The 22,252-nt window shown below is 37.1% G+C and overlaps 1 protein-coding gene across 3 annotated transcripts in view; it reads right to left on the bottom strand.

The window, feature by feature from the left end:
* Window positions 1-11,439: 11,439 nt before the first annotated feature.
* The window catches only part of Esyt2 (extended synaptotagmin-like protein 2), a 41,188-nt gene continuing 30,375 nt past the window's right edge, over window positions 11,440-22,252 (bottom strand). For all 3 annotated transcript variants that reach the window (XM_022079406.2, XM_022079408.2, XM_022079407.2), the window contains exons 16-20: window positions 20,926-21,109; window positions 20,288-20,380; window positions 18,395-18,491; window positions 17,668-17,811; window positions 11,440-17,072 (exon numbers count right to left, since the gene is read on the bottom strand). In XM_022079406.2, the coding sequence (XP_021935098.1) occupies window positions 16,986-17,072; window positions 17,668-17,811; window positions 18,395-18,491; window positions 20,288-20,380; window positions 20,926-21,109 (605 nt within the window). In that variant the 3' untranslated portion in view covers window positions 11,440-16,985. The remainder of the gene's footprint in view (window positions 17,073-17,667; window positions 17,812-18,394; window positions 18,492-20,287; window positions 20,381-20,925; window positions 21,110-22,252) is intronic.

Raw genomic sequence — 22,252 nt, 5'->3', positions numbered from 1 at the left:
GATAACAGCCACAAGCACTTTCAAGGTTTTACACATTAACACGACAACAGAATTCAGTTGGACACCAAAACCCAGAATATTTCTTCTTCACTATTGAACCATATGTTGTACCAAAAATATGATAATTCCCACAAAACAGTACTTGCAGCAGTGTCTAAAATGTTTAATAGCAAGGCATATAAGGAGCTGTACCGAATCTGACAAGCAATGATGACTGCAGCAGGAGAGATGTGTTGTAACGTGCTTAATTCCGGTGCCACACGATTCTACGATGACCGTTTGTGTTTTCCTACGCCGCCATTCTAATTCCAAAGCGGAAACACCAAACGATGCGATCGAGAATTTACCCCATAATAGGTTCATTACTCCATCCGTTCCTACTTATAATTTATAATCATTCTACTTCATCTGACTCGACGTTACGTAACCTCAGTAATTGATGTAATGTCCTGAAATGATCTAATCGTCCACTATAATATAAAATACCTAACCCACGCCTCAGTCTGTCACCGCCAGTTGACTGCTTACATTTAATACAACCCAAGTTTTTGTATATGTGGAGAAGCTATACTGGGATTACACAAAGATTATTAAAAAGTACTATTCCTTTTTGACGGGCATTCAGTATAACATGATTACCACAGTTCAATGGAGTCTCTTGGCCAATCAGACACGTCAGGTGGTAGCGAAAAACCGACGTTTCGAGAACCGTCTCAGTCGTCATCATCAGGGATCTGTTTTGTCTGCGGAGCCCAGGAAGACTGCCCGAGAAAACGTCATTGAACTTGGTGGCGCGGAGGTTATATATCATGCGTGATTACCATAGTGTTTTCTGTTTGCATTGATAAAATGGCACATGTTTAACCAGAATGTTCTAATAATTTTTTGACGGGGGGGGGGGGGTGGTTTGCAGTTTTTAGCAAACACACAAACCCTCTTCAAACTACAGATATTTTGCTGGACAAACTGCAAACAATTATACTTACAGGTGCAAGGGAGTGACGTCACAAGCACTGCCTTCAGTCACGTACACCAGTCTTCCAATTCACAGTATTTGGACAAAGTATTGTCCTGCCTGCTACCTCACTAGATCAAAACTCAATTTGCTTCCGTCCTTTGTTACTAAATATCTACATGATTATTTCACTTGAACACTTGTCTTGGACGGAACTTCCGTGTTCTTTATTCAGTATTTCACAGCAAATGGCCACCACAACACCACTACACACGACATTCAGACGTAACTGACTCTCGAAAGAATATCGACTAGAATAACAGAGCAGGAAACATTATAAAGACGCATTTCTCTACAAAACAAAATAAAAAAGAATCTTATTAGGACACTTGCAGAAACATCAGTTTTGCCACTCGTTGGTAGGTTGTTAAAAAGTTGGCATGACGTAAAAGCAGCAAGAGGATGGAGTTCTGATTCTCTAAAAACAATGAATTTCAGGACCAAGTAAATAAACAATAATTCTTCAAGCAAGCGTCTGTAGTATGGAGTTAGTTTTATTTCCTTAACGTATTGTCTTATTTAAGAGGTAATCTTAAAATACTAACGTCGATTCCACTATATTTTGTGTATGAAAAAATTAATGTTCATAATAAGCTGAGCACTCGTGTTAGGTGGGTCCCTTATAACCACTGCATGACGCGTCCTGAGGTTGCGGATGGAAGATAAGGGCTCAAGATATTGATAGTAGCTGGGAATACAATGAATAAATAGTCGCGGAAAGCCGACAGGGGGTGGTTCTCCAGCTGTTGTTTGTTTCAAAATGTCCAAAAGTGCCTCGGACCTGAACCTGGACTGATTCTTTGGCACAACCTAAGCATTGTGAAAAGGACGTGAGACTTGGCACTTGGAATATTAGGGGTCTTTATAGGGAAGGTTCAATAAAGTCAGTATCGGGGGTGTTGGAGAAGTATAATCTAGATTAAGTGCGAGTACAAGAGGTTGGGTGGGAATGGGAAGGATATCAAACAGTAGAAAATTATATATTTGTCTATGGAAAAGGGAACGTTAATCACCACTTAGGGACAATATTTTTCATACATAATAGGATCATTTCAGCAGTTAAAAGAATAGAATTGGAAATGCTTGCTTGCTCAAAATATTTTGTCTTCCCGTCTGATTTCTAGGAACCTGAAAATTAAAGTGTACAAAACAATAATCTTGCCTGTTGTTTTGTATGGGTGCGAAACATGGTCTCTCACTCAGAGGGAGGAACACAGCTTGCAGGTGGTTGAGAACAGGGTATTGAGGAGGATATTTGGGCCTAGGAGAGAAGACGATGGGGCCTGGAGAAAACTGCATAATGACGAACTTAAAAATTTGTACTCCTCCCCCAATATTGTCAGGGTGATTAAGTCAAGAAAAATGAGATGGGTGGGTCATGTGGCGCGCATGGATGGGACAAGAGGTCTGCACCGGGTATTGGTTGGGAAGCCTGAGGGGAAGAGACCGCTGGGGAGACCTAGACGTAGATGGGAGGATAATCTCAGATGGGATCTATGAGAGATAGGAGTTGAAGGAGACTGGATTTTGTTGGCCCAGGTGAAGGGCATTGATGAATTCGGTGATGAACCTTCGGGTAGTTAGTTAGTTAGTTAGATAGGATGTCTTAAGTAACTCTACAGAGTCATTGGTGTGATATCATTGTAAAGAATCGCCAGACCCGCTCATAAACAGGACAACACAACACAGAGAAACATGGAACACACCGTGCCTCGAAAGACATTCGATACTGCAATTCCAGTACTGTAGAAGAGGGAGACGGTTCGCGTAGTTCCTATTATCAACGGCATTATAGCTTAAAAAACACCATTAATAGCCCCCCACCCAAAGACAAACACACACAACGTACATATTCTGAACTCTCGTAGACCGATTTAAAATTATAGTATAAATTCGTAAACTGACACAGATATTGATAGGTCTACATGTTTATTGAAATGTTAGAATAATTGCTGAACGCCATCTAACAGTGATGCAGTGTCCGGAGGAATGACAAGGTGTGCATTTCTCCTACGGACCCCAAAGACCGCCTGGCATATAAATCTCTCTGCTGGACCGTGAATCAACAGCATCTCTCAGACCATTTCAAGCAATCGTGTCACACGTCTTAAATCTGTCTACTCTCTTCGAATTATTAGACTGTAGAACCATAAATGAGGCGTCATTTGACCTTTCATCATAGGAATAAAGTTAAATATCTGACCCTGAAAGCAGAGAGATTAGAAAATGTTATTTTCTGAGTTTCATTGAACGCACGTAATGTTAAAGCAGGCAACAAATGTAACTAAAGAATCAACTAACTAAATTAAGTAACAGAATCTTATATGGTTGTCTTCTGACTTGTAGTGACGTGTAGTCTGGTAGAATTTTGCCAACATTTCAGAGGTCAGACTTGAGGTTCTCACAGCGGTGAGTATGAAGATTTCCGTCTTCTGGGTTGTTGCGCTGTGTAGTCTGGTCGATGTTAACCAACGTTTCAGAGGTCATACTGCCTCCATCATCAGGGCGATGAGTATGAAGATTTCCGTCTTCTGGGTTGTTGCGCTGTGTAGTCTGGTCGATATTAACCAACGTTTCAGAGGTCATACTGCCTCCGTCATCAGGGCGATGAATTGACGGAGACAGTATGACCTCTGAAACGTTGGTAAACATCGACCATACTACACAGCGCAACAACCCAGAAGACGGAAATCTTCATTTCAGAGGTCCTTTCTGCCTCCATCATCAGGGCGATGAGTCACTCACTTCTACCAGACTACACGGTGCTACAGCCCAGAGACAACCATTTTTGTTCTCACTACCGTGAGAACCACAAATCCTGTTTAACAGGGTTTTCTTGATAAATTAAGTAATCGATGGATCAAGAGACTATCAGCTTTGTAACTTTATTGTGTCTACAGCAATACATTCTATCTGCAATAAATAATTATTATCAAAGCTAATGAAGTCTGGTTTATGTAACGATGTAATAAAAATATTGATCCTCCAAGTTGGAGTACACATTTTCCCATTTATTATAGGAAAAATGAGTAAAACACATTGTATATTTTCAAACATCAGCGTCGCAGTGCCATTTAAAACGGTGTGGCTACTGAAAGACTTTGTTAATCCACAAGAAACTTATTCTTTAACACTGTTTCTCTAATTGGCACAGGAAAATAACTGAAGGAGGCCAGTTTAATAAATATAATTTTATATTAACTTGATATCCATTCCATGCTACGTACGAGAAATCTCGCCAAGGATCATTGGTCTTGATGATGTAAATATATTTGGCGTCTGCGAAGGTCATTGAAACAAACTTCTTCTGCCATCTCTGAAGTTATTTGTGGCTTTTCTGAATACCATTTACACGTTGCAAAAAGGTTTATTTAAATTAACGTTGCTCTGTAAGGGATTAATAATGAATGATTAAACTTATCCATACCAAATTATGTTCTGCAGACTGAGTTAGTTACACGAGCTTACGTGAGTTTACTGAGTCACCTGCGCGTCTCATTGCGATCACTTTTATGTACCCTGATTCTGCGATCACCAAAAGTCAAGCTAAATGACTGGGACAGCAGACTTACCGCAACCTGCCTTTTTCTAATTAAGATCTGTTGACTTTGTCTTCAAGGCGGAAAGCAATAACTTTGGACGGTCCATTAGTATGCTTCCTAAACGGAAATGCAAGATGGAGTCCCTCTATCCATGTGTGTGGTCAGCACATGACCCGCCTTAATCCCAGTGACCTCTCTTTCTGTAATCCCCTTCGCTACAGCTTCTTGGCAACAGACTTCCACCCCAGGCGATCGGTATTGCAGATTCGGTCTTCTGAACAGGGGGACAACCTATTACCAAGACGCGCGAATATAGGCGTTCTTTACTCTGATTGCTATTCAGCTGATTAAGAACATTTCTGTCATTACGGAACCCAATGGTTCACTACAGTGAAAACAGATCTGTCACTGGACGTCATCTTGAACTATAATCCAGTTTATAACTGTTTTTTCTTATGCAGGAGATAAGCAAGAATTATATGGGTCGATCCATCCATTTCATATTCATTTATACATCCAATAGTCGATATCATAATGTTCCTGAATATGTAATTATCTTTATTTCCACATTAAACCATCCCTCTAAGGACTGGTTGTCTCTTGCTCTAAAATTAAGTTCTAAGTTCGCTACCTGACTTACATAACGGGAAAGGGTTAGATAGTGCAGTTTCGAGAAACAATAAATATGTGCATTGAGTTTTAGATGGGAAATACCCAGAGAAAGTTAATGACAAATACGTGAGGAAAAAACTAAAATTGGTTTCAGTCGTGTTGCGCGGAGCGATTCGGTTGAGGATTAATTGGTCGCTAGTTTTTTTGTAATAAATATATTAACGTATGGATTCTAATGCTAGAGCGTTACCGAAAATAATATTAGCCTACATCCCGATCACTTCTTATTTATGTGTATGTATTATCAGTGTTTGCCTGTTATTGGCTTCTTGCTGTTGGCAGACACTTAAATAAATGAATTGAATTATTAAATTAAGTTATTTCTAGAGTAGGCCAGACAGACATCGTAAAATTAACAAAAATATTTAAATGCACGAGTGGGTATTTTTATCTTCTGTTGTACTTATATAATTAAATAAAAAGTAAATGATTCTCTTCTTCTAAATCTGATAGTAATAAAGGCGGTAAAGCTGGAAATACTTCAGGACTCACCTGAGGTAAGACGTGAGCATCATGCTCCGACCGATTTTCACCCAAAGAAAGAATATCTAGTATATTTCGATTAGAGACTAGGTTTTCCCCAAAGCCGGCCTGAATATAGATCTAATGGAAAAGGGGAAAATCTTCGCTCTTACAGAGAATCGATCGCGTCATTTTGCTGATAATCCCAGCTCAGAGATTCGTATATTATTCTGTACGGAATCATATACCTCAAGTCTCGTTTGTCATTTTATGGAACTAACAAAAAGGTAATCTTGCCATTTCAGATCGTGCCTCTAGTTTCCAAACATTGTATTCTACAAGTTGGGGTCCTAACAGGGTGGATGAGGTGTAGGCTGTTTCAATTTCATCCCTCAGGAACTAAAAGTCACGTTCTTACGCTGACGAAGCAGACAGACAGATGCTGATCGCAAGACGGATGATGTTCTAAGACGCGTCACTGCTGTAGCCCCCACACAAGAACTTAACTGGGACCCAGACCTGGTTCCGCAGTATTTCTGAATTGCTTAGCACGTCACGTTCCGCTGTTCGTTTGGCGATACTTTCATGTAGTGTGAATCGTTATAACTGAAATAATCAGAATACTGCATACGGGTTCAACTACCGTAGTTCGATTCCCGGCAAAGGTAGGAAGTTATGTCTCGGCAGCGATACCGACTAACCTATTCTTAGTCTGAATTTCAGACTGGGATTCACAGTCTCTCGAAACTAATGCAGGAACAGTCGTTCCAAACCAGTCCTTCGAACTTCGTGACCCTCTTCGAATCTCATTCCGTAACAGGTTTAACGCGTTCGATGACCGGACACCGAGCACCCTGGTGTAATGGTGACGCAGTGAACTTGAATTTCAGGGGGGCCCAGTTTTAAACTCTGCAGATTTAATGGCTATCGTGACTAAAGTTTTTCGTGGTTTTCCTCAGTCTCTCCAAACACTGACTGGCAGTTTCTTCAAACAGAACATAACTGCACATTTTCAATAAAGTACAGTAAAGCTGTCCCACTATACACCATGTAGGCGCTTGGGGGGAGTGCAGGTATAGCTCCTACTCATTCTTGACCTCGGCACTAGATGGGGGTGAGTGATCAGCATCACGCCCCGGCCGGCTTTACCCCCGGGAAAGGACCCCGGTACCCATTGTAAAGGAGACTGGGTGGGCCCCAGAGCCGGTCTGGACGCAGAGGCTAGAGGAAAAATCCTCTGCCCCCATTGGGGATCGAACCCCGGTCGTCCAGCCCGTAGCTAGTCACTATACTGACTGAGCTATCCCGGCTCCTGCACATTTTCAATAAAGGCAAAAAAAAATTATTCATCAAGCATCCATCATCAGGTCATCGGCCTGATGATGGAGGAAGCAAGCACCTCTGTAACGTCCGTAAACTTATACCAAATTACACGGCGCGCAAAAACCCAGACAACAGTCAACTTCACACTCGCCGCCGTGAGAACCTGATATATCATTAAGAATGATTTCGTTATTTGGCTAATCCATAATAAAAATAAATTTTCATAGTCGATAAGACCATCACAAGATCGATCTAATAAGAGCGGACGAAACGGAGGCTTTCTCCAAGACGATTCCTTGTTGTGTGTGTGCGCCGGGGGAGGGGGAGGACCGGTTCTCTGATTTATTACGGAGCACTCGCCAGTTTCATAGACTGGTGTCTCAAGGGAATGGGAAGGGAGATTCTTAAGTAGTGTGCTTTATGGGCTACCTTATACACAGCGCAGTAAAAACCCACGTATTCTAGGAGGCACTTTGTAAAAGGACATGAATGCAAGTTTAAAATCGTAAAGAATTTTTCAAAACTTTCTAGAAATTTTCTTTTTTGCTGGCAAATTAATTCTTTTTTCATGAATTAATTTTAATGCAGAGACGAGCAATTAATTTAGTCGAAGACTAATGGAGGTATTTCCAACTGACCCAGGGCCGAAAATCTTCGTGAATCAATTCCATATTTCAGAAGTTATTGAACAGTTGTCATTTATACAGATTGGCTGAGCACACTTTATAAATGCCAAAAAGACCATAGTAATATCATTAATAACTAATTCGGATATAATATCCTAAACTCTGATTAGTAGTCTCAGGGTGTTGGTTAAGACGTTTATTAAGCCGAATCTGGAGTGGGCACCAATTGAATAGTAACGTTTCAGAAGTGCTTGCTGTCTCCATCACCAAAGAGATTGCACTAATGATGACGACTGTCAGCATCTCTAAAACGTCGGTAAACTTCTACCAGACTACGCAACGCAGCATCCCAGAAGATAGCTGTCTTTAAGCATTTCTCCGTTACCCCATGCTTCATGCCTCGTCTGCTTCATTCTTTATTAATTTATCGCCCGAATATCGCACGTATCAGTTCGTTAAAAACACAATAATCTGATAAATTCTTAATAAAGAAATCATTACTCTTAATGAGAGACATGCTTTGTTTCATGTGCAAATTATTTCTGGATAAAAAATTTTGATTTCAGCATATAGAAAGTCGATATTTGCTGTGACAGTTCACTTCCAACAGCACTCTTTAAACAATCGAAATTAAATCGTACAGAACACAGTCTACAGTCAAAATAAACTGCGGTAACGTGGATTATTTACGTTTAAAGTTATTTACATGTACACGAATAAACGTATTAAAAGCTAACGACCTAAACAAGACAGTTTATGGAGTCACAGACTGAAATAAAATGAGACCTGTTCGTAAAAGCTCATTCATACTTTTCTTCACAGAAATGAATGAATGAAGCAGATGGACTACGGTTACCCACCCGGTCGCGTCGGTACAGCTGCCCCACTTACTACAGACGACTAAACGACGGCGGAGTCTGCGAAAGGATCTACGCCACCCCCCCCCCCCCGCACTCCTCCTGAAGGCCGCCTGTTTGACTTCTGCTGATGGGAAAACATCTCACATGTCACACATTCCCTGTCCTTTGCCTTCACGATCTCTCTCTGTATATATGCAAGATGGTTTCTGCAGATGTCTTTCAGTATAGTCTTTTTGAAAGAAATGAGATACCGTTAAGTGTAAAGGCCACCCACATTTGTAGACAGATGCATTAGTGTAGAAACGAAAATTATGACACTCACAAAAATGTTTCTCTTCGAACTATAGCAGCGACCGACAACGAAATCATATGATTTTCACGCCAGGACTTTGCCCAAGTTATCAATTCGGAAATTATTCTTTAACTATTATCTGAGACAGAGAACTTAGAATGAGGTTGTTTGATAACTTTCTGCTGTGAAGACGAATCAAACTAAAGAAAGAAGCAGCAGCAAAGAATAGAGAAAATTAAATGAGGGGATACACAATTATTGTAAAAGAAACAACAAAAAAGTATTTCCATTAGTCGATTAACCCACAAGCGTAGAAGAACCACTTTAAAGAAAAATCAAAATAAATGTTCTTAATATATTTTGGATAATATTAGATAGAAAATTACATAGGCAGAATTCAAATCACCTAACAAGTAAATTTTTTTTATTTAAACTGGCCAGATATGAATAAAAACCTGGGGTTCGATTCCGACAGAGATAGACTCGCTCTTCCATCTAGTCCGCCTCCTATCCAAGGGGAATATACTAGAAGGCAGCATTCATCTGTATATCGTGCAGAGTTTAAGAATGCGTGGAGGTTTGGTTCCACTCCACTTCCAGACTTAAGTTTGTCTCGAGGGATAGTTTTTAAGCAGGCTTTCGGCCACAGCTTTCCTGCCATAAGAACGAACGAAGCAGGACCGTTTTCAAAGACCGATGTGGGAACACCATCCTAGAGAAATATGAATTGGGAGACAAAGGATGGGAATTTTGGGCCCGGAACATGTTTAAATCTAATTCTTGATCGATTATGACGAATGATTACGCCTCGTCCGGACAGAATTCCAGAAAAGTGTTACTTTTTAAGTCTGAAATGCCGTTCATGAGGACCGACGAAAACCGGCGGGTCTCGTAGATACTGAGCTGAAGGCGAGTAATCTCCTAAGAACATAAATTATTTTAAAAAGTTTAAATACTTAGGCATTTCTTACTTGGCTTCCTGCATGTAAACGTTAGTACGCAGTGGGTCTACTTTGGTGTTTCAGAAGATGATCAAAGAACGTCAGCCCCTACAGCATATAGGAAGGTACCAAACATTCTGAATTTTATGTAAGCAAGCATTGCTTACAAGACGGAATTAAGAAGAAAAACTCGTTTCTGCATTATATCTACACGAAAGACATTTCGTTTAGTGTCATTCCTTCCTTAAAAACACAAGCCACTCGTTTCCTGTGCCTAAGCACCCAGGGGATTGAAAGATACAAGAGGAGGTTTTGCTGACAGGATTTGCTAAATGGCGTTGCATTTAGCCTTTCAACAGTTTCATGTCCTCTTTATGTCTGCTCACCCTCTGCAAGGAACCCACGGCACCAAAACGCGGCGACAAGCACGCAAACAGACGACACAAGAAACACTTAGGGAGAGGTAAACTGACGCGGTGTTGCTCCTGGGATGGTGAAGGGACTGAGGGGGAGGGGAACATGTACACACTCCAAGGGCACATAATGTATATAAGTAAAGAGGAAGTACGACTGTCACATAAACGTGACGTCATAACGGTAGGAAATTGTTGGAACTCTGCCTAACGGGCCCTTTGTCCATCCCCCAGATATGGAGGAATGATACTGGCAAAGAGAAATGGAAGCACTGGGAAAGGTTTGTCCCAGTGCCACTTCATCCAACAGAAATCTCACGTGGACTAGCATGAGCATGAACACGGGACTCCATGGTATGAATCGCGGCCCTTAATAGTGTTACACGCACTAGTACCAAGCACGTAGGACTACACTTATCTTGCACACATTTCCATTGTTGTGAAATACTCGTATAGTGAACACAAGACCACCCCACAAAAAGATTCTACACAGTCCACGTGCACAGATGGACATTTTGAAAATCAACAATCTGAAAAAAAAAAGAAGAGATAAGAAACTTTCTCAACAAATAACAACAACACCTGCATATAGGTGTAATATGTAATTCACAAAGTTTCTTAACCTTAAATTGCCATAAAAGATGAGAAATGAACACAATAGCTACAGTTAATGCGAATTTGCAACAATAATTTACAAAGATTTGAGGTGACTGTAAACAAGTGCATGGAGCTTAAATGTACATATATTTTTAACTCAAACATCTACTTCGAGTTCTAACATTTGCACAAGTCAGTCATTTCAAAATGATAAAAGGTTTTTACAATTTAATCTACTCTTTTATCTCATATGTTGAACAAAATATATAATGTATTGCCACTGATGATGGCTTCAAACACCTTTACTTACCATTTATCATAAATACATCAGCATTATCCTCCCAAGTGATCTTTTCCTTGAATGTTTTCTTACCAAAATGCAGTATTTCCCATTCCCCCTATGCATACTATAAGCCCTGCCCATGATAAAAAACATTTTTTATACTTGAATCCATGTATATAGTAAAACTTCTTCTACGGCTCTCCGGTCCGTATTTGGTCCATGGTCTCCTCAAACAGTTAAATGAATTAAACAATTTGCATATGCAAGTGTTTACATGTAACCACTGCAACCTGAAGCCCAATCAAAGGAGTCCAGAATGACGTAAATACTGAAATCAATAAAAAGTTACAGTGGGTTCAAAATGAGACGAAGTCAAACAATGTCTGATTATAGTCCCAATGAAAGACAATTAGTGTAGGTTCTTCACAGAGCATAAGAGTGCATTTTTATTGTTAATCACACTTGCAAAATGGATCCAGATAACGAAAGTTATGAAACAAACTTAACACGCTGCACTGCACACATTAACAAAAAAATAGAGAAGACAGGAAAAAAGACTTAAAAGAAAATAAAAAAAAACCTCATCCACACTTCCAGTAATTACAAACACAAAATTACTAATAACTTCCAGTGTTTCGGCTCTGATTAAATTACGTAATTAAATGCAGATTCTGAATATATATAATGAAGCCCTGATTCCACTGCAAACAGAACATTTGACAAAGATAAAAAATGAACATGTCTTGAATTATATGAAAAGCATATATTGCCGGCTTACTTTAAAAACCTTGCATGTCAGACTTTAAGCATTCAATAATATTTACATGTTTCCCTACAAAACAAAACAGTTCTCTAATAAAAGTCCTCTATCTACATTTAAATACCACACAACTCTATCAATAATGGCACCCCAAGCAAACATTTTAGAAATCTTACAGCATTACAAAATGTTTTAGTGTCTCCAGGAAAATTTAGTGATCCACACACACAAGGTTTCTAAAGTCAGCCAATGGTACAATTAACATTATATGTAAAAGTAAAACAACTCTTTTTGTCACCCTTATTTATCAATAACCATGTTAAATTATCACTGTAAACCATTTACAATCAAACAAAAGTCACAATGAAAAGTAAAGATACAAAAGTACAGTAGATCCTTTAAATACTTCACTGAATTTGTGTTCAATATTCAATAATTTATAAAAGTCATGCCATTAAGCCATGGTTAATTATAGCTGGTTTACCACAACAGATAAGAATACCAATTCATTTAGTAATTGGGTATTCATGTTTATTTAGACCTTAACCCTCTGATGTGAAAAACATACCGATACGTTCAATATCAGGGTACTATTTGTATGGATGTACTCACACATTTTCCATAGTGTGCATGTACAGCAAATCTTTGCTTAGCTCAGGAGTGCAAGCTTCTGACATCTGTTTGGGACTGATTACACCAAGTTCTCAATTTGCTGCTCTCTCTTCCTCTGTTACCCTCCCAAAAATAGTGTGAATAATAGCTTTCAAGCTCTTTAAATATCATCCCTCAATGGATTAAGTCATGAAAATACAAAACAGACAAATAAGGTACCATTAAAACACCCCTGCTGTAAATACACTTTAAGCAAAAGTTTTCTACACTACAATTTTGTACATTAGTGTCAGCAAAGACAAATCCCAATAATGCTAGTTCGCTTTGTGTATGCTAAATGCACCTGACTGTCACTTACAGTGTTATCTAGACCACAGAACTCTTCTGTCTACAAATATGAAAGGATTAACAGTAGCAAAAATATGGTTAATCTCTACTTTGATCTTGGAGAATAATTTTAATTAGACCTACTTTAGTTTGACAAAATTATAATTCTGCTACACTACATCATATATAAATACAATCTACAATTCTGGGCATCTATCCATGAGTCACTACAAATGTCAAACTTTGGAATATATATGAAGCTGAAACACGTGTGAATATAAGAGAAGGAAGATAAAATAAGTGAAAGAATGAAGAACTTGGTAGTTAAAATATCTGCAAAGAATGTTACAAGACTATCAAAACAAGCCTTACATTATACATGAATAGGAAGAAGAGGTATTGGCCTTCCAAGCAAGATACTGAAAGCCAAATCATGAACAGAAACATTTCCTACACTCAGAAATGAAAATTTTAATAAACTACAGAAATTATTTTTTTGTCACAAATACTACTAAAAATTACTTGCCAATACCATAAAATGTCTAGAACATTCAGAAAATGATTTTGTAAATACATATATGCTTGTAAATTAGATTCTTTTCAATAATAAGAATTACAAATGTCTGTCATCTGAGATGTTGCACAAACCAATCTCGCAGAAATTTACCGTGTTTTGGAGGTGCTTACTGCCTCCATAATTACAGTGCTAATGGAGGCAGTAAGCACCTCTGAAGCATCAGTAAATTTCTACCAGACTAGATCGTGCAACATCCCAGAAGACCATCATCATACTTGCCACCATGAGAACCTGAAATCTCATAAATTATAAATGCATATATTTTAATATCTATGTTAGTAACAAATTAAGGTGATTTATAAATATTAATTACAAATAATGTATGTTAAAAACGTTCAGTAAAAAAAAAAGCAAGACTGTTACAAACATGCCACCCTAAAGCCATAAATATAGAAACATTTAAGGAAAGAAACTTATACTTCAGCATCACATAACTGACAGTTCAGAAAACAGTGAATTTCTTTTACACTTTTTAAATTCATGAAACCTATTTCATATGAGAATTATGCATGTTCATATCAGTTTGCTGCCAGTCATTCTAAATTTCTTTGATTTTATAATTTCAGGGTTATCTCTTTAATGCTCAGAAAGCAGTAGATTTTCAATCAGAATTGAGGTATACTTTAATTTATGATGATGAATATTTCACTTCCCCCTAAATCAGCAGCTGTATTATTGTCTTGCTACTGTATATTTCTAAAGTAGTGAATTACAAGAAAACACATGATGATACCAATCCTATTTTAATTCTGAAGTTACGTGTGAAACAGGCAAGAAGCAGACAGAACCTTTACATAAGACTTTACTACTGCCAGCAACTTGCCCATTATATTGCGCACATCTACAGTACATCTCCCTGGTAAGCTACAATTTGTCACTATCAGATTACTGGCCAGGCTCAGTGCTATCAGTTAATCCTTATAAGTCTACAATTGCTCCATTAAGATATTAAGAGTATGATCAAAAGCTTTTCCTTTAATAAATCTTCAGATATGTAATATCTATATCAATATACCCCAAAACTTTTTTCATAACTGTATGCTCATTGTGGGGAAGGCCCAAAACATCAACTTCCTACTGTGCAAATTCAGAATAACCTCCATGATCTGTAACACAAATATACACCGTTACCAAAGCAATGATACTGAAACTGTCTCACAGAAAACGCACAAATAACTTACCCACTGCCTAAATTTTAAAGTTCTAAATTCTAAAAATTACATTGTTTAGGATAGTAGGCCTTCATCCCTTTCTTCTGTGTGAAACCCAAAGACTAAGACAGCCAGTTTTCAAAATGTCATAATTCTTAGAATTGTAGATTTTAAAACACAGACAAAAGATAATGTCAAAAGAAAATGCTCTAAAGATGACAGTACACCATTCTTACAAAATGTTATAACCATGTAAGTAACTAGCTTCTATAATTATACAAACACTATACGCAAGATAAATCATAAAATACCATGCATTTTCAAGCATCCTATAATTAACCTAGAATGCTAAACTCATTATAAAATAACATTATATCTTGCTGTTAATTAGTGTCATGGCTCTCCATTGAAGGACGTTTTGCTGTTTTTGTGTGTTTAAACTCAATGGAACTTGGTTGATAAATGTCAGTCAGAAAGTTACAGGTGTTTAATACTTACATTATTTTCATTGAACTAAAAATATTTAGGGCATGACAAATTAATTATATGCTTTGCAAAATACTTCAGCCACCTTTGGTCCTTCATGCAACATTCAGAATTTATTCATGTCATTCTAAAATGTTATACAATAACCGTATTTTGCAGAACTGTTAATTATTATACCCACCAGTAATTACACATTAAATATTAATAAAAGTATTACATTAATGTGTGAAAAGCAATGCATAAAATCAGTCACTATTCTTACAGATGTTTATCATGTACCTTCTACAAAAGATTATCTGCATGAAAAGCATGAAATATAAATCAGTTAGGATGTGCAGCTTCTAATTGAATTCAGAAACATAATTTCACCATGTACAAAAGTTCATACTTCCACTGTGACCATGTTTTCATTGGTAACCTCTACTGATCAGTATTCTTCAATATGGCAGGTATATTGAAAAACAGATTTAAAAGAGCATAAAATATTTGTGTTAATAATACAAATTAAAAAGATAAATTAATTACTTGTTTTGTTGTGTATATGAGAATCCATTTAATAACAGCACAGATCATTTTTTAAAATATTTCAATACAAATGATAATGTTATAAATTAAACATACAAAGTGCAAATTTTCAATCTCATGCTTGAAAGCAAGGTTACATGGTTCAATAGAAAATCTGGTCAGAGCAGGTCCAATATCACTACAAAATCTTGCATTAGCTGAGTTACAAAGTGACACAACTTCAAAATACAATTTAGTGGCAGAACTTCAGGAACACTCATGAATTCTGTAAATTTCAAAAACCACTGACATTGTATACAACTGAAATCTTGAAAGAGTGCCAATTATATTAACATGTATACGCTGATTCATTTACATTTAATGGCCTCAGTCACCTTTAAACTGTTCATAACAACAAATAATTTATGTTACAACAACAAGCAAGGACTTTTGTTTCAATGTATCCCATAATAAACATCACTTCATACCAAAATCTTATTTATAACAAATCTTTAAACTTTCAGCATAAAGGGACATGTGTTAAATGCAATTTGCTGTCATAGTACAATTAAAAAAATAGCAAACATGGTTTACAAAATCACAGAGTAAATCATGGAGTAGAAGAAAGCCCTGGCTACTCCTTTAACTCGGTCAAATTTCGGAAATGGTTTTCTTAATTCTCTTATGTCAGACAATTACATAGGTCTTTCTGCAACTAGTACAGATATACAATGAAAGAAAGAAAAACAGGAAAAGAAATAATATAAAACATTTGCACTCTTCCAATTATTTTTATACACATAAAAATATTCTCCATAGAAATGCTATTACTATCACCAATTAAATATACAATCTTTCACAACAATATGCAGCTATTTTTCTTCTGAAGTAAGGACTTCTTTGGAGGTAACCACTAAATCACTGAAATTCTAGGTAGTAACGTTCACACCTAATTTTCTAAAAATATAAAAACTTTCCCACAGCACAAAAAATGCAAAACTTTTACAGAATCATTTAACATGGTACTATAATTATTTCAAACAGAACTTTTTTCCTATGATACACAATATACATATCCAAATTATTTTAACATTACAAATACTTTAACTCTGATAGAAATGTAAGTTTAGTATGCAAAACATATGAGCCTCTGATTAACAATTTAGAATACTAGTAAACATATTTCGGAAGTACAATGCAGTAGTCTGCAGGACTGAAATCATATTATTTTTTGATTAACCTAATTCAATCACAAACTGTGCTGCCAACAAAATAATATAAATTAATTATATCCATGTCTTGCTGCCTTTAACTTTTTTTAAGCTGCACCTATGGAAAGCACTCATGCAAATAGCTGAATATTTTATTTCCTTCTGTAATTGGGCTTGCACTTCTAGCCATCAATTGACTTATAAAGACATCAAAATGCATCAAATACAAACAAGAGAGATCCCTGCACAAATGGCAGGAAAATAAAATGCAAGGAAGAACATAGTCTACACAATGTGCAAGCACAAGACGAGTAAATTGAGTCAGTGAAGTTTATACATCCTTGGGACTCTCAGGCTGTAAGTCAAACCAGGATGTGATAGCCTTTGACAGGTCCTGTTCTCCCAGGTTCACAACCACCTACACAGAAAACATATGTCATATACAATTAATACATGTGCCCAAACACTACACCATGAACACTAAATTCCATGCATTCTGGGCATTAGATGTAGTTCAATGGTCAGCTACTCTGGCTAATTTTTCTCCAGAATCTATTGGACAGGAGACCAAAATGGACATGGTGACAAAGAGAAAAATCCTAACCCTTCTGAGAATGTAAATCACACAGTCCAATTCAAAGCCCATCTCTTGATTGACTGAAGCTTAGGAGTTAACAAAAAGTACACAAACAATTTGCTATGGTTGCATGTAACAACATTAGTAATTTTTATGTTTATATCTCAGCACAAATGATGATTATGATGATGATAATGATAATATAACAATAAAATAACTAAAAAAAATAATTGTGATCTATCTTTGTGCATGACTTATGTTAGAATAAATTTCCATCACTGTAAATTTTTCAGACTACCTTATTGTTTCACAAAATCACCAAGACAAAAACAAAATTTCATGTAAAATGTATGGGTTTGCTTAAGACTATAATTCTATCAAAATTCACCTCCCAACTCTGCTTGTAAGCAGAAAATCAACTAGTTATATCACACACCTGACCCATGACAGGACTCTGCGATGAGAACCATCCTTTACGAGTAACAACAGACACTTCCAATTGCCGAGAGTTCAGCTCCCCTTGAGACAGGATATACTCAAATGTTTCATCATATACTGGATTACAGTTGTCTTTCATTGTCTGAAAATACATATATGTACTTTATGCCATGTATAATTAAAGAAACCATAAAAATAACATAGTAAACTTTCATAATTTGTATTAATCAATTTGAGAAAAAGTTAATTTCTAGTTCTCTTCCACTAGCTTCTACTAGTTTTTAATAACAATGTTTGCTCAGAAATTGGCTATATACAATGAAAGGAATTGTAACAATTCAAAAATACACAAATAATTGTCACAGCAGATTATCATTATTGTTTGGAAATATATAAATGCTACAAAAATTATATTGACCATATTTTCCCCCCTTCTTAAATATCCAGAATGGCACAATCAAAAGTGCTTTTGGATAACATTTAAAAACGGAATGTTGATTGAGGAGCAAACATTCACATCATGAGCATAACTGATTTAGGAAGTCTGTATAGTAAAATATAGCACATACTCAAATATGAAGCTCTGGACATGCTAATGATCTCACACCCCACCTGATTCATCAGTCATGAGCATCACACCATACACCATAAAATACAAAGACATTAGCAACAACTAGTTTGTAATAAAATGACCAAATAAATAAATATCCACACTGAGGACTTACCTCTGTCTTGCGTTTAGAGTCCTTTGCCCTTTCAGGCAAAAGATATAGCTTCACATAGGGATCTGGTATATTTGTCGGGTCCCTCAAAGGCAGGTTACTGAAAATTTTGGAACACATTTTTAAAAATCGTTATCAGAAAGTTTATAAACATCAATTGTTAGTACAGTATAACACAGGCAAGCAGCTGTTTCTAAAATTATTCAGTGACTCGAAATTATATTTACATCTATAGTCATTTCTTCATTTATGCATTTTTGCTGATCATTTATGGTCATGTGATGCACAATAACAGTGGTGTGCATCCAGATGCTGCTGTGTTGTAATACCACAACAATAAAATAACCCTTTATTTTGAGCCAGTCTATAGCAGCTATGGTACAAGGATTTTGTCTACTTACTCTATAAAATTTTCTATTAAGCTTTCCTGCAGTGAGGTTATTTACGAACATCAACACTATTGTCAATAAGAAGAAAGAATAGATGTGAGCTTGTACGGTGACAGTGCTGATGAGAACCAGAAGTGAGATTGTGCACATACACAGTGACATTCTCATAAAAATAAAACATCAGGTCCTACTTGTTTGCTTCTTTTGTTATTTGAATATATTGTAAGTCTGTCATCAGCACATTATTCTTCACTGTAGTGTCATCATGGTTCAGTGTTGTGGATTCTTCTAATCGTATCAGAAGTTCACAATAAAGGTGCTTATGTTCAGTGTTAGGATGGGAGAAATATTTTCAAGTCCCATAGTATCATTACCTCTTGTCCTTCAGGCATTTGGAAAAAAATGAAAATGTATTTTCTTTCAAATAACCTACTTTCAAACAGAAAAAAAAACAAAGATATTTCCATTTTTTTTATTAATACCATTACTACTTTAAGCATCAAGTTGGAATTTGGTGGCCAGTCCCACAGTATAGTGGACTTAATCCCCTATTCCCATTTTATGAAGATTAAGGTGATTGAAAGGTACGTGTCACTACTTAATTTAAATAATTTTAGCTCTAATTGTAAATGAGGTTATATGGTCTTTAACAGGCAACATGGTGGTCTACAGTGTGGTGTGGACAGTGTTAGAGATGGCAGAAACTGTGAACACTCAGTATGCACAGCTACAAGCAGCATCACTTGTGTAGATCAGAAAATCAAGGGCACACTTTGTCTCATTTTAGCCACTACAGAAAACTAGCTCTTCATTCGTATGTCCTTTTAGGAATGTATCTACATGGAAAATTGACTACTGACAGAAGGTTAACATATAAAAGTGTTCCTATGCCTAAGTGCAACACCATGATAAAGCACAAAGGTAAAGCTCCACACATTCTTAACATTAATTAGCACCATATGGGGGTGATTGATGAGTTTCATGCTCTGGAAACTTTACCCCTGGGAATGAGCCCAATAACAACCGCAGGCTGGACCAACCTCAATGATAGTGCAGATGTCATTGTGAAGAAAAAGATCTGTGTATAATTATTCTGATGGACTTAGCCATCACCCAAATATTTTTTCCAAACCACTACATTTGAGAGGTTGGTTCTACTTTATGGGATTGAAGGTTCCCATGACAATGAATATGAAGATGGCTGTCTTCTGGGATGCTGAATCATATAAGCTGCATTCTACCAAACTATGCAGTGCAAAATCCCAGATGACAGCAATCTTCTTGATTCTACCTCCATCATCCGGCGACAGTCAGAAAACAGAAACCTACACCTCATCAATGGATAAGTCCATGAAAATAATTATACACCATATGTCACACCTACATTAGAAATGTTTAAACTTCAATCAAAATCTCTGCTCATACCAGGAAAGATATTGTCACCCAGTCCCACAAATGGTAATACTACTATCACATCATACTGGCTAACATGATAAAGTTTACGTACGCAACTTTGTGCACTACCACAACAAGCCTCTGGCGTTGAACACTGTAGCGAAGTGTCAGCTGAATGCGACCCAAACCTGCTTCACCTGTTGACCTACAGAAATAAACACATGAAAATAAAACTTGTCTAAACACCCCCCCCCCCCCCCCCCCCCCAGAAGAAAATTATGAAATATCACAGTATAGTTGTTAGTACTCCTGCTTCAACAAATTCTTTCTAATTTCTCCCATAGTGATGTATAAGTTCTGGTACAGGTGATCTGTTGTTCTATATCTCTGCTGTCCATCTTATGAAACACATTTTAGCTGCCATTAATCTTCATTCACAAGCCCCTCTTTATGGTCTACATTTTGTTCCCACATGATAATGCCTGTTTAGCAAGTATGTATAAATGTAGATTGCATTTACAAAGCACAGCCTATTTTGAAGTATTAGTCTGGCATTTTATTGGAGGGATTAAGGAAAACCACAAAAATATCAATTAGGTTAGTTGGTGCCCAGACAATTCAAAATGGGCACCTCCAAAATGTAAGTCAGTTTCTTTGAATAACTAAGGAAAACTTCACAGAACCGTAAATCCAGAGATCAATACTGACACTGCCTACATCACAAAACCTTCAAGTTTCTACATTACTTACGATGTACTGCTTGGTGTACGGTTTCTAAGATCTCCAGTGGGGGGACTATCTACACCTGGGGGTGCCTTAGACAATGTCATCAAATCCTCAGCTGGCTGCTGATATGAAATGGATGGGGCACTCTGTAATGAGTCCTTCGATTCTTGCTTTGAGATTCTCACAGGAGAGCCTGGTTCTGAAGGTGCTGTGAAAAGAAAATTGGAAATTTTCTCTTTATGTTCCTATTCTACCTCCAATTACTGTACTTTGAAATGATAGAAGAAAAATTATAAGAAGCAACATGCACAGTTTTAAAGTAATTAAATGTGGTACATAAAACAAAACAAAAAATTGAATGAAGAATGTGTCTTATATGCAAGTTTAAACTTAAAACCACTTGACAGATCAGGAAAAAAAATTGTCAAGCTTTAACCCTACTGCACTAATTCACACTTTACAGAAGTATTGTATTTCCCAGACGAAACTGCTAGTCACTGCTAGAAACTGCTAGCAGTTCAGCATTTCAGAATGAACCTGTATATGAACAGAACACACAACAGATATAAATCTATACTAATGATATATCACATATTTGGATCTGTCCCCCATTTACCTGTGGTCAACACACTTTTCTCTTCTTTGCTGTAATTGTGCTCAAATTACATGGCATAATTTTCAGATTAAAAAAGTCCTAAAAATTGTTCTTTCACCTGAACAAACAAAAACTTCACCTTTCCCAACTCCTGCCTGCAGCACGCTTGCATATCAAAATAGCAACAGGACGCTGCACTGTCCTATAAAAAAATTACACTATTCCATGAAGGCAGGCTGCAACTCATATCACATTAATGGTGTGTAACACGCACTTTGCATAGATCTTCTGCTTTCCCAGGTATTCAGTATGGACGCAAAACAACATTTCAAGCAAGATTCCCACTTCAACTGCAGCTGCTGTATATAAAATGCTATGCATGAATTTTAGTACTGCACACATAAGCTCCACCTGTTACATTAGTGCTAGTTGATGGATTTACCACTGCAGGAGACATTTGCTATGTGTTCCTGCCTGGTGACAATTGCATTCACTCACCACAAAGTACTTACATATGACAGGAATGGGTCTTTAAACCTTCCTTCAAGTGACACTTGTGCGACAGTTTTCCAACACATGGAACCTGACTGCTGTCCATACTGCCACCATATGCTTGCACCTTTTCTCAGTCCATAGCTCAGCGTGATGTATGCACACAACCAAGCTACCTACTAATTATGTACAGTCAATACTAATACCATACTCAAGGGATGCTCACTTATGTAAATCATAATACAATGACTGCCAAACTTCTGA

The sequence above is a fragment of the Zootermopsis nevadensis genome, unplaced genomic scaffold (assembly GCF_977971745.1).
Source record: "Zootermopsis nevadensis isolate Lab colony 2312 unplaced genomic scaffold, Znev_1.0 Znev_ptg000018l, whole genome shotgun sequence".
Lineage (NCBI taxonomy): Eukaryota > Metazoa > Arthropoda > Insecta > Blattodea > Termopsidae > Zootermopsis > Zootermopsis nevadensis.
This window is presented reverse-complemented; position numbering and strand designations above follow the sequence as displayed.